This window comes from Petromyzon marinus, chromosome 85 (assembly GCF_048934315.1).
Source record: "Petromyzon marinus isolate PM22_M1 ecotype Great Lakes invasive population chromosome 85, UKy_Petmar_22M1.pri1.0, whole genome shotgun sequence".
NCBI lineage: Eukaryota > Metazoa > Chordata > Hyperoartia > Petromyzontiformes > Petromyzontidae > Petromyzon > Petromyzon marinus.
This window is the reverse complement of record NC_133750.1, coordinates 1,545,051-1,557,550: the sequence shown is the minus strand read 5'-3', so window position 1 is coordinate 1,557,550 and position 12,500 is coordinate 1,545,051. Positions and strand designations below refer to the sequence as shown.

The following is a 12,500-nucleotide window of genomic DNA, read 5'->3' as shown; positions in this document are numbered from 1 at the left end:
GGTGAAGGTGGTGGTGGTGGTGGTGGAGGTGGAGGTGGTGGAGGTGGAGGTGGTGATTGAGATAGTGGTGTAGTTGCTGATGGTGGTGGTGGAGGTGGTGGTATAGTTACTGGTGGTGGTGGAGGTGGTGGTGCAGGTGGTGGTGGTGTAGTTGCTGGTGGTGGTGTTGTAGGTGGTGGTGGTGGAGGTGTTGGTGGTGGTGGTGGTGGAGGTGGTGATTGAGATAGTGGTGTAGTTGCTGGTGGAGGTGGTGGAGGTGGTGGTATAGTTGCTGGTGGTCGTGTTGGTGGTGGTGGTGTTGTAGGTGGTGGTGTTGTAGGTGGTGGTGATGGTGGTGGTGTTGGTGGTGATGGAGGTGGTGGAGGAGGTGGTGGTGATGGTGGTGTTGTAGGTGGTGGTGGTGTAGGTGGTGGTGATGGTGGTGGTGTTGGTGGTGGTGGAGGTGTTGTTGGTGGTGGTGATGGTGGTGGTGTTGTAGGTGGTGGTGGAGGTGGTGTTGTAGTTGCTGGTGGTGGTGATGGCTGAAGCTGTAGTAGTTGATGAGGGTGAAGAGATCGTCCGTGCACAGGTAGACCAGGGCACTCACAGCCTGACACACAGGCAGAGGTGGTGGTGTTGGTGGTGGTGTTGCTGATGGTGGTGGTAGTGGTGTTGGTCGTGGTGGTGTTGGTCGTGGCGGTGGTGGTGGTGGAGGTGGTGTTGGTGGTGGTGATGGTGGTGGTGTTGTAGATGGTGGTGATGGTGTTGGTGGTATGGAGGTGGTGGTGGAGGTGGTGGTGATGGTGGTGGTGTTGGTGGTGGTGGAGGTGGTGTTGGCGGTGGTGATGGTGGTGGTGTTGTAGTTGCTGGTGGGGGAGGTGGTGGTGGTGGAGATTGAGATGGTGGTGGTGGTAGTGGTATAGTTGCTGGTGGTGGAGGTGGTGGTGGTGGTGGAGATTGAGATGGTGGTGGTGGTGGTGGTAGTGGTATAGTTGCTGGTGGTGGAGGTGGGTGGTGGTGATGGTGGTGGTGGTGATGGTAGTGGTGATGGTGGTGGTGGAGGTGGTGTTGGTGGTGTTGTAGGTGGTGGTGGTGGAGGTGGTGGTTGAGGTGGCGGTGGTGGTGGAGGTGGTGGTGGTGTAGTTGCTGGTGGTGGAGGTGGTGGTTGAGGTGGTGGAGGTGTAGTTGCTGGTGGTGGTGGTGGTGCTGTTGATGTTGATGTTAGTGATGTTGATGTTAGTGATGTTAGTGATGGTGGTGATGTTGATGTTAGTGATGGTGGTGATGTTGATGTTAGTGATGGTGGTGATGTTAGTGATGGTGATGTTAGTGATGTTAGTGATGGTGGTGATGTTAGTGATGGTGGTGATGTTGATGTTGATGTTAGTGTTGATGGTGATGTTGGTGATGTTAGTGATGTTAGTGATGGTGATGTTGGTGATGTTGGTGGTGATGTTGATGTTAGTGATGTTAGTGATGGTGGTGATGTTAGTGATGGTGATGTTAGTGATGTTAGTGATGTTAGTGATGTTAGTGATGGTGGTGATGTTAGTGATGTTGATGTTAGTGATGTTAGTGATGGTGGTGATGTTAGTGATGTTAGTGATGGTGGTGATGTTAGTGATGTTAGTGATGTTAGTGGTGGTGGTGATGTTAGTGATGGTGGTGATGTTAGTGATGTTAGTGATGTTAGTGTTGATGTTGATTTTGGTGGTGATGTTAGTGATGTTGATGTTAGTGATGTTAGTGATGGTGGTGATGTTAGTGATGTTGATGTTAGTGATGTTAGTGTTGATGTTGATGTTGGTGGTGATTCTGATGATGGTGGTGATGTTGTTGTGAGTGATGTTAGTGATGTTAGTGTTGATGGTGATGTTGGTGTTAGTGATGTTGGTGGTGATGTTGGTGGTGATGTTGATGGTGAGGTTGATGGTGATGTTGGTGTTGGTGATGTTGGTGGTGATGTTAGTGTTGATGGTGATGTTGGTGATGTTGGTCATGTTAGTGATGTTAGTGTTGATGGTGATGTTGGTGGTGGTGATGTTAGTGATGTTAGTGTTGATGGTGATGTTGGTGATGTTGGTCATGTTAGTGATGTTAGTGTTGATGGTGATGGTGATGTTGGTGGTGGTGATGTTAGTGATGTTGATGGTGATGTTGGTGGTGGTGATGTTAGTGATGATGTTGGTGATGTTGGTGGTGATGTTAGTGATGTTGATGTTGATGATGGTGATGTTGGTGGTGATGTTGATGATGTTGGTGTTGATGGTGTTGGTGATGTTGGTGGTGATGTTGATGTTAGTGATGATGGTGATGGTGAGGTTGATGGTGATGTTAGTGATGTTGGTGATGGTGATGATGTTGGTGATGTTGGTGATGTTGGTGATGTTGGTGGTGATGGTGATGTTGGTGATGTTGGTGGTGATGCTGGTGATGTTGGTGATGTTGGTGATGTTAGTGATGTTAGTGATGATGGTGGTGATGTTGATGTTAGTGATGTTGATGTTAGTGATGTTAGTGATGTTGGTGATGTTGGTGATGGTAGTGATGGTGGTGATGTTAGTGATGTTAGTGATGGTGGTGATGTTAGTGATGTTAGTGATGGTGGTGATGTTGGTGATGTTAGTGATGTTAGTGATGTTAGTGATGGTGGTGATGTTAGTGATGTTAGTGATGGTGGTGATGTTGGTGGTGATGTTGGTGATGTTGGTGGTGATGTTGGTGATGTTGGTGATGTTGGTGGTGATGTTGGTGATGTTGGTGGTGATGTTGATGTTAGTGATGTTGATGGTGATGTTGGTGGTGGTGATGTTAGTGATGATGTTGGTGATGTTGGTGGTGATGTTAGTGATGTTGATGTTGATGATGGTGATGTTGGTGGTGATGTTGATGATGTTGGTGTTGATGGTGTTGGTGATGTTGGTGGTGATGTTGATGTTAGTGATGATGGTGATGGTGAGGTTGATGGTGATGTTAGTGATGTTGGTGATGGTGATGATGTTGGTGATGTTGGTGATGTTGGTGATGTTGGTGATGTTGGTGGTGATGTTGGTGATGTTGGTGGTGATGTTGGTGATGTTGGTGATGTTGGTGGTGATGTTGGTGATGTTGGTGGTGATGTTGGTGATGTTAGTGATGTTAGTGATGTTAGTGATGGTGGTGATGTTAGTGATGTTAGTGATGGTGGTGATGTTGGTGGTGATTACCATGTTGGTGATGTTGATGTTGGTGGTGATGTTGTTGGTGATGTTGGTGGTGATTACCATGTTGGTGATGTTAGTGTTGATGGTGATGTTGGTGGTGATGTTGATGATGTTGGTGGTGATGTTGATGTTAGTGATGATGGTGATGTTGGTGATGGTGATGTTGTTGGTGATGTTGGTGGTGATATTAGTGATGATGGTGATGTTGGTGATGGTGATGTTGTTGGTGATGTTGCTACTCACGTTAAAGACGAGTGCAGGTACCGGAGTGAAGCGAGTGACGTGAACGAGCCCCAGCAGCTGTGGAAGTTGACGCTCGCGAGAACCAACGAAGAACAATCTGTGGGTGGTGAGTGAGTGAGTGGGTGAGTGGGTGAGTGGTGAGTGAGTGGGTGGGTGAGTGAGTGGGTGAGTGAGTGGGTGGTGAGTGGTGAGTGGGTGGTGAGTGAGTGAGTGGGTGAGTGAGTGGGTGAGTGGGTGGGTGAGTGAGTGAGTGGGTGGGTGAGTGAGTGAGTGGGTGAGTGAGTGGGTGAGTGGGTGGTGAGTGGTGAGTGGGTGGGTGAGTGAGTGGTGAGTGAGTGGGTGGGTGAGTGGGTGAGTGAGTGTATGAGTGAGTGAGTGGGTGAGTGAGTGAGTGAGTGGGTGAGTGAGTGGGTGAGTGAGTGAGTGAATGGGTGAGTGAGTGGGTGAGTGGGTGGGTGAGTGGGTGGGTGGGTGGTGAGTGGGTGGTGAGTGGGTGGTGAGTGGTGAGTGGGTGGTGAGTGGGTGAGTGAGTGGGTGGGTGGGTGGTGAGTGGTGAGTGGGTGGTGAGTGGGTGAGTGAGTGGGTGGGTGGGTGGGTGAGTGGTGAGTGGGTGGTGAGTGGGTGAGTGAGTGAGTGGGTGGGTGAGTGGGTGGGTAAGTGAGTGAGTGAGTTGGTGGGTGAGTGATTGGGTGAGTGGGTGGTGAGTGGGTGGGTGGGTGGTGAGTGGGTGGGTGGTGGGTGGGTGGGTGAGTGGGTGGGTGAGTGAGTGAGTGGGTGAGTGAGTGGGTGAGTGAGTGAGTGGGTGGTGAGTGGGTGGTGAGTGGGTGGGTGAGTGGTGAGTGAGTGGTGAGTGGGTGGTGAGTGGTGAGTGGGTGGGTGGTGAGTGGGTGGGTGAGTGAGTGGGTGAGTGAGTGGGTGAGTGAGTGAGTGGGTGGGTGAGTGAGTGGGTGAGTGAGTGGGTGAGTGAGTGAGTGGGTGAGTGAGTGGGTGAGTGAGTGAGTGGGTGGGTGAGTGGGTGGTGAGTGGGTGGGTGAGTGGTGAGTGAGTGGTGAGTGGGTGGTGAGTGGTGAGTGGGTGGGTGGTGAGTGGGTGGGTGAGTGAGTGGGTGAGTGAGTGAGTGGGTGAGTGAGTGAGTGGGTGGGTGAGTGAGTGAGTGGTGGGTGAGTGAGTGAGTGTGTGGGTGAGTGGGTGAGTGAGTGAGTGAGTGGGTGAGTGGGTGAGTGAGTGGGTGAGTGGGTGAGTGGGTGAGCGAGTGAGTGAGTGGGTGGGTGGTGAGTGGGTGGGTGAGTGGGTGAGTGAGTGAGTGGGTGAGTGAGTGGTGAGTGAGTGAGTGGGTGAGTGAGTGGTGAGTGAGTTGAGTGGGTGGTGAGTGGGTGAGTTGGTGAGTGGGTGGGTGAGTGGGTGGCTGGTGGGTGGGTGAGTGAGTGAGTGGGTGAGTGAGTGGGTGAGTGAGTGGGTGAGTGGGTGGTGAGTGGTGAGTGGGTGGGTGAGTGAGTGGTGAGTGAGTGGGTGGGTGAGTGGGTGAGTGAGTGTATGAGTGAGTGAGTGGGTGAGTGAGTGGAGTGGGTGAGTGGGTGGGTGAGTGGGTGGGTGGGTGGTGAGTGGGTGGTGAGTGGGTGGTGAGTGGTGAGTGGGTGGTGAGTGGGTGAGTGAGTGGGTGGGTGGGTGGTGAGTGGTGAGTGGGTGGTGAGTGGGTGGTGAGTGGTGAGTGGGTGGTGAGTGGGTGAGTGAGTGGTGGGTGGGTGAGTGGGTGGGTAAGTGAGTGAGTGAGTTGGTGGGTGAGTGATTGGGTGAGTGGGTGGTGAGTGGGTGGGTGGGTGGTGAGTGGGTGGGTGGTGGGTGGGTGAGTGGGTGGGTGAGTGAGTGAGTGGGTGAGTGAGTGGGTGAGTGAGTGAGTGGGTGGTGAGTGGGTGGTGAGTGGGTGGGTGAGTGGTGAGTGAGTGGTGAGTGGGTGGTGAGTGGTGAGTGGGTGGGTGGTGAGTGGGTGGGTGAGTGAGTGGGTGAGTGAGTGGGTGAGTGAGTGAGTGGGTGGGTGAGTGAGTGGGTGAGTGAGTGGGTGAGGTGAGTGGGTGGGTGAGTGGTGAGTGAGTGGTGAGTGGGTGGTGAGTGGTGAGTGGGTGGGTGGTGAGTGGGTGGGTGAGTGAGTGGGTGAGTGAGTGGGGTGAGTGAGTGAGTGGGTGGGTGAGTGAGTGAGTGAGTGGGTGAGTGAGTGAGTGTGTGGGTGAGTGGGTGAGTGAGTGAGTGAGTGGGTGAGTGGGTGAGTGAGTGGGTGAGTGGGTGAGTGGGTGAGGGAGTGAGTGAGTGGGTGGGTGGTGAGTGGGTGGGTGAGTGGGTGAGTGAGTGAGTGGGTGAGTGAGTGGTGAGTGAGTGAGTGGGTGAGTGAGTGGTGAGTGAGTGAGTGGGTGGTGAGTGGGTGAGTTGGTAAGTGGGTGGGTGAGTGGGTGGCTGGTGAGTGAGTGGGTGGGTGGGTGGTGAGTGAGTGAGTGGGTGAGTGGTGAGTGGGTGGGTGAGTGAGTGGGTGAGTGAGTGGGTGAGTGAGTGAGTGGGTGGGTGAGTGAGTGAGTGAGTGGGTGAGTGAGTGAGTGTGTGGGTGAGTGGGTGAGTGAGTGAGTGAGTGGGTGAGTGGGTGAGTGAGTGGGTGAGTGGGTGAGTGGGTGAGCGAGTGAGTGAGTGGGTGGGTGGTGAGTGGGTGGGTGAGTGGGTGAGTGAGTGAGTGGGTGAGTGAGTGGTGAGTGAAGTGAGTGGGTGAGTGAGTGGTGAGTGAGTGAGTGGGTGGTGAGTGGGTGAGTTGGTGAGTGGGTGGGTGGGGTGGGTGGCTGGTGAGTGAGTGGGTGGGTGGGTGGTGAGTGAGTGAGTGGGTGAGTGGGTGGGGTGAGTGAGTGAGTAGGGGTGAGTGGGTGGGTGAGTGAGTGAGTGGGTGAGTGGGTGGGTGGTGGTGAGTGGGTGGTGAGTGGCTGGTGAGTGGGTGGTGAGTGGTTAGTGGGTGAGTGGGTGGTGAGTGGGGTGGGTGGTGAGTGGGAGTGAGTGGTGAGTGGGTGGTGAGTGGGTGGTGAGTGAGTGGGTGAGTGGGTGGGTGGTGAGTGGTGAGTGGGTGTGAGTGGCTGGTGAGTGGGTGGTGAGTGGTGAGTGGGTGGTGAGTGGTGAGTGGGTGGTGAGTGGGTGGTGAGTGTGTGGGTGAGTGAGTGGGTGAGTGGGTGGTGAGTGGTGGGTGGGTTGGTGGGTGAGTGGGTGAGTGAGTGAGTGAGTGGGTGAGTGAGTGGGTGAGTGAGTGGGTGAGTGAGTGAGTGAGTGGGTGAGTGGGTGGTGAGTGGGTGGTGAGTGGGTGGTGAGTGAGTGGGTGGGTGAGTGGGTGGTGAGTGGGTGGTGAATGGGTGGGTGAGTGAGTGGGTGAGTGGGTGGTGAGTGAGTGGGTGGGTTGGTGGGTGAGTGGGTGAGTGAGTGAGTGGGTGGGTGAGTGGGTGAGTGAGTGGGTGAGTGAGTGAGTGAGTGGGTGAGTGGGTGGTGAGTGGGTGGTGAGTGGGTGGTGAGTGAGTGGGTGGGTGGTGAGTGGGTGGGTGAGTGTGTGGGTGGTGAGTGGTGAGTGGGTGGTGAGTGGTGAGTGAGTGGGTGAGTGGGTGGGTGAATGGGTAAGTGGGTGGGTGAGTGGTGAGTGAGTGGTGAGTGGGTGAGTGGTGAGTGGTGAGTGGTGAGTGAGTGGGTGAGTTAGTGGGCGAGTGAGTGGGTAAGTGGATGAGTGAGGGAGTGGGTGAGTGAGTGAGTGAGTGGGTGGTGGGTGAGTGAGTGAGTGAGTGGGTGAGTGGGTGAGTGATTGAGTGAGTGGGTGAGTGAGTGAGTGAGTGTGTGAGTGAGTGAGTGATTGAGTGAGTGGGTGAGTGAGTGAGTGAGTGTGTGAGTGAGTGAGTGGGTGAGTGGGTGAGTGAGTGAGAGGGTGGGTGAGTGGGTGAGTGAGTGAGTGGGTGAGTAAGTGAGTGAGTGGGTGAGTGAGTGAGTGGGTGAGTGAGTTAGTGGGTGAGTGGGTGAGTGAGTGGGTGAGTGAGTGGGTGAGTGAGTGAGTTAGTGAGTGAGTGAGTGGGTGAGTGAGTGAGTGAGTGGGTGGGTGGGTGGGTGAGTGGCTGAGTGAGTGGGTGAGTGAGTGAGTGGTTGAGTGAGTGGGTGAGTGAGTGAATGAGTGGGTGAGTGAGTGGGTGAGTGAGTGAGTGAGTGGGTGAGTGAGTGAGTGGGTGAGTGAGTGGGTGAGTGAGTGAGTGAGTGGGTGAGTGGGTGAGTGAGTGGGTGAGTGAGTGAGTGGGTGAGTGGGTGAGTGAGTGAGTGAGTGAGTGGGTGGGTGGGTGAGTGAGTGAGTGGGTGAGTGAGTGAGTGGGTGAGTGAGTGAGTGGGTGGGTGAGTGAGTGAGTGGGTGGGTGAGTGAGTGAGTGAGTGGGTGGGTGAGTGAGTGAGTCGGTGGGTGAGTGGGTGAGTGAGTGAGTGAGTGGGTGGTTGAGTGAGTGGGTGAGTGAGTGAGTGAGTGTCTGAGTAAGTGAGTGGGTGAGTGGGTGAGTGGCTGAGTGAGTGGGTGAGTGAGTGGGTGAGTGAGTGGGTGAGTGGGTGAGTGAGTGAGTGGGTGAGTGAGTGAGTTAGTGGGTGAGTGAGTGAGTGAGTGGGTGAGCGACTGAGTGAGCGACTGAGTGAGTGGGTGAGTGGGTGAGTGAGTGGGTGAGTGAGTGAGTGAGTGGGTGAGTGGCTGAGTGAGTGAGTGAGTGGGTGAGTGAGTGGGTGAGTGGGTGAGTGAGTGAGTGAGTGGGTGAGTGAGTGAGTGAGTGGGTGAGTGGCTGAGTGAGTGAGTGAGTGGGTGAGTGAGTGAGTGGGTGAGTGGGTGAGTGAGTGAGTGAGTGGGTGAGTGGGTGAGTGAGTGGGTGAGTGGCTGAGTGAGTGAATGAGTGGGTGAGTGAGTGAGTGGGTGAGTGGGTGGGTGAGTGAGTGAGTGGGTGACTCTGTGTGGGTGACTCTGTGTGGGTGACTCTGAGTGGGTGACTCACCTCGAGGCACCGATGATGGAACTGTTGAGTCCTCCGAAACAGCTGAGTGCCACTGCGACTGGGATCGTCCAACTCATCACGCCCAGGACCTGGTCTCCAAACGTCTAATTGGGGCCACAGAGACCCCTTTAGAGATTCATAGACACGCACAAAGACTCACAGAGACCCACAGAGACTCACAGAGACCCACAGACACCGACAGAGACTCACAGAGACCCACAGAGACACACAGAGACTCACAGAGACACACAGAGACTCACAGAGACACACAGAGACCCACAGAGACCCACAGAGATTCATAGAGACCCACAGAGACGCACACAGATCTATAGAGACCCACAGAGACCCACAGAGATTCATAGAGACCCACAGAGATTCATAGAGACCCACAGAGACGCACACAGATCTATAGAGACCCACAGAGACCCACAGAGATTCATAGAGACCCACAGAGACCCACAGAGACTCACAGAGACCCATAGAGACCCACAGACATTCATAGAGACCCACAGAGACCCACAGAGACCCACAGAGACTCACAGAGACCCACAGAGATTCATAGAGACCCACAGAGACCCACAGAGACCCTCAGAGACTCACAGAGATTCATAGAGACCCACAGAGACCCACAGAGACCCACAGAGATTCATAGAGACCCACAGAGACACACAGAGACCCACAGAGACCTACAGAGATTCACAGAGACCCACAGACACCTACAGAGATTCATAGAGACCCGCAGAGACTCACAGAGACCCACAGAGACCCACAGAGATGCATAGAGACCCACAGAGACCCACAGAGACCCACAGAGATTCATAGAGACCCACAGAGATTCATAGAGACCCACAAAGACCAACACAGAGACACACAGAGACACACAGAGACCCACAGAGACTCACAGAGACCCACAGAGATTCATAGAGACCCACAGAGACCCACAGAGACCCTCAGAGACTCACAGAGATTCATAGAGACCCACAGAGACCCACAGAGACCCACAGAGATTCATAGAGACCCACAGAGACACACAGAGACCCACAGAGACCCACAGAGATTCACAGAGACCCACAGACACCTACAGAGATTCATAGAGACCCGCAGAGACTCACAGAGACCCACAGAGACCCACAGAGATGCATAGAGACCCACAGAGACGCACAGAGACCCACAGAGATTCATAGAGACCCACAGAGATTCATAGAGACCCACAAAGACCAACACAGAGACACACAGAGACACACAGAGACCCACAGAGACACAGAGAGACTCACCGAGACCCACAGAGACACACAGAGACCCACAGAGACCAACACAGAGACACATAGAGACTCACAGAGTAGTAAGCGGTGTTGGTCAGCAGGTATAGAGACACGTAGGGTCTCCCTGTAGGGTGTCTATGGGTCTCCATGTATCTCCATGACCCTACAGGACCCTACAGGACCCTATAGGACCCCACAGGAATCTTCAGGACTCACCACGGCCAGCGCCTGTCTCTGTAGGATCTAAACGCTGTCCAGCGCTGAGAAATAAGCAGTGTTGGTCAGCAAGTATAGAGGCACGTAGGGTCTCCTTGTAGGGTGTCTATGCGTCTCTATGTATCTCCATGACCCTACAGGACCCTACAGGACCCCACAGGACCCTACAGCACTCACCACAGCCAGCACCTTGCTCTGTAGGATATAAACGCTGTCCAGCGCTGCGTTAAAGAGCGTTGTTGGTCAGCAGGTATAGAGGCACGTAGGGTCTCCTTGTAGGGTGTCTATGGGTCTCCATGACCCTACAGGACCCTACAGGACCCTACAGGACCCCACAGGATCCCACAGGACCCTACAGGACCCTACCAGGACCCTGCAGGACCCTACAGGACCCCACAGGACCCTACAGGACCCTACCAGGACCCTGCAGGACCCTACAGAACCCTACAGTACCCTACAGGACCCTTCAGGACCCCACAGGACCCTACAGGACTCACCACGGCCAGCGCCTGTCTCTGTAGGATCTAAACGCTGTCCAGCGCTGCGTTAAAGAGCGTTGTTGGTGAGCAGGTATAGAGACACGTAGGGTCTCCTTGTAGGGTGTCTATGGGTCTCGATGACCCTACAGGACCCTAGAGGACCCTACAGGACCCTATAGGACCCCACAGAACCCTACAGCACTCACCACGGCCAGCACCTTGCTCTGTAGGATCTAAACGCTGTCCAGCGCTGCGTTAAAGAGCGTTGTTGGTCAGCAAGTATAGAGGCACGTAGGGTCTCCTTGTAGGGTGTCTATGGGTCTCCATGACCCTACAGGACCCTACAGGACCCTACAGGACCCTATAGGACCATACAGGACTCACCACGGCCAGCGCCTGTCTCTGTAGGATCTAAACGCTGTCCAGCGCTGCGTTAAAGAGCGTTGTTGGTCAGCAGGTATAGAGACACGTAGGGTCTCCCTGTAGGGTGTCTATGGGTCTCCATGTATCTCCATGACCCTACAGGACCCTACAGGACCCTATAGGAACATACAGGACTCACCACGGCCAGCGCGTTGCTTTGTAGGATCGAAACGCTGTCCAGCACTGAGAAATAAGCGTTGTTGGTCAGCAGGTATAGAGGCACGTAGGGTCTCCTTGTAGGGTGTCTATGGGTCTCCATGTATCTCCATGACCCTACAGGACCCTACAGGACCCTATAGGACATTACAGGACTCACCACGGCCAGCGCGTTGCTTTGTAGGATCGAAACGCTGTCCAGCGCTGCGAAATAAGCGGTGTTGGTCAGCAGGTAGAGGGCAGTCACCAGCGGCATGGAGATCATGATAGCCAGAGGGAGGTTCCTGATGGGAGATGGGAGGTGATGGTGGTGATGGTGGTGATGGTGGTGGTGATGGTGGTGGTGATGGTGGAGGTGGTGGTGGTGGTGGTGATGGTGGTGGTGGTGATGGTGGTGATGGTGGTGGAGGTGATGGTGGTGGTGGTGATGGTGGTGATGGTGGTGGTGGTGATGGTGGTGGTGGTGGTGATGGTGGTGGTGGTGGTGATGGTGGTGATGGTGGTGGAGGTGGTGGTGGTGATGATGGTGGTGGTGGTGATGGTGATGGTGGTGGTGATGGTGGTGGTGGTGATGGTGGTGATGGTGGTGGTGGTGGTGGTGATGGTGGTGATGGTGGTGGTGGTGATGATGGTGGTGGTGGTGGTGATGATGGTGATGATGATTGTGATGATGGTGACGATGGTGATGGTGGTGATAGTGCTGATGGTGGTGATGATGGTGATGGTGGTGATGGTGGTGATGGTGGTGATGATGATGATGATGATGGTGGTGATGGTGGTGATGCTGGTGATGATGATGGTGATGGTGCTGATGGTGATGGTGGTGATGGTGGTGATGATGGTGGTGATGGTGGTGATAGTGATGGTGGTGATGGTGGTGATGGTGGTGGTGATGGTGATGATGGTGGTGATGGTGGTGATGGTGGTGATGGTGATGGTGGTGAGGGTGATGATGGTGATGATGATACTACTACTGACGATGGTGGTGATGATGATGATGATGGTGGTGATGGTGGTGATGCTGGTGATGATGATGGTGATGGTGCTGATGGTGATGGTGGTGATGGTGGTGATGATGGTGGTGATGGTGGTGATAGTGATGGTGGTGATGGTGGTGATGGTGGTGGTGATGGTGATGATGGTGGTGATGGTGGTGATGGTGGTGATGGTGATGGTGGTGAGGGTGATGATGGTGATGATGATACTACTACTGACGATGATGATACTACTACTGATGATGATGATACTACTGATGATGATGATGATACTACTACTGATGATGATACTACTGGTGATGATGATACTACTGATGATGATACTTCTGATGATGATGTTGTTGATGTTGATAATGATGTTGATGTTGATGATGTTGATGATGTTGATGATGATGTTGTTGATGATGATACTTCTGATGATGATGATGTTGTTGATGATGTTGTTGAGGTTGATGATGATGTTGATGATGTTGATAATGATGTTGATGTTGATGATCATGTTGATGATGTTGATGATGTTGTTGATGAT

The 12,500-nt window shown here is 53.8% G+C and overlaps 1 protein-coding gene and 2 long non-coding RNA genes across 3 annotated transcripts in view; 1 reads left to right on the top strand and 2 right to left on the bottom strand.

The window, feature by feature from the left end:
- The window catches only part of LOC142907912 (uncharacterized), a 217,534-nt gene that overhangs the window by 109,592 nt on the left and 95,442 nt on the right, over positions 1 to 12,500 (top strand). The gene's annotated exons all lie outside the window — the stretch shown is intronic.
- On the bottom strand, positions 518 to 8,537 carry LOC142907911 (uncharacterized). The gene is made up of 3 exons (XR_012931383.1): positions 8,441 to 8,537; positions 3,426 to 3,522; positions 518 to 589 (listed from the first exon to the last, which is right to left on the bottom strand). It is a non-coding gene; the product is annotated as an uncharacterized LOC142907911 (long non-coding RNA).
- Positions 11,104 to 12,500, bottom strand: part of LOC116938362 (Y+L amino acid transporter 2-like) — a 38,200-nt gene continuing 36,803 nt past the window's right edge. The window contains exon 6 of the mRNA XM_076057940.1: positions 11,104 to 11,260. Coding sequence (XP_075914055.1) covers positions 11,104 to 11,260 — 157 coding nt within the window. The remainder of the gene's footprint in view (positions 11,261 to 12,500) is intronic.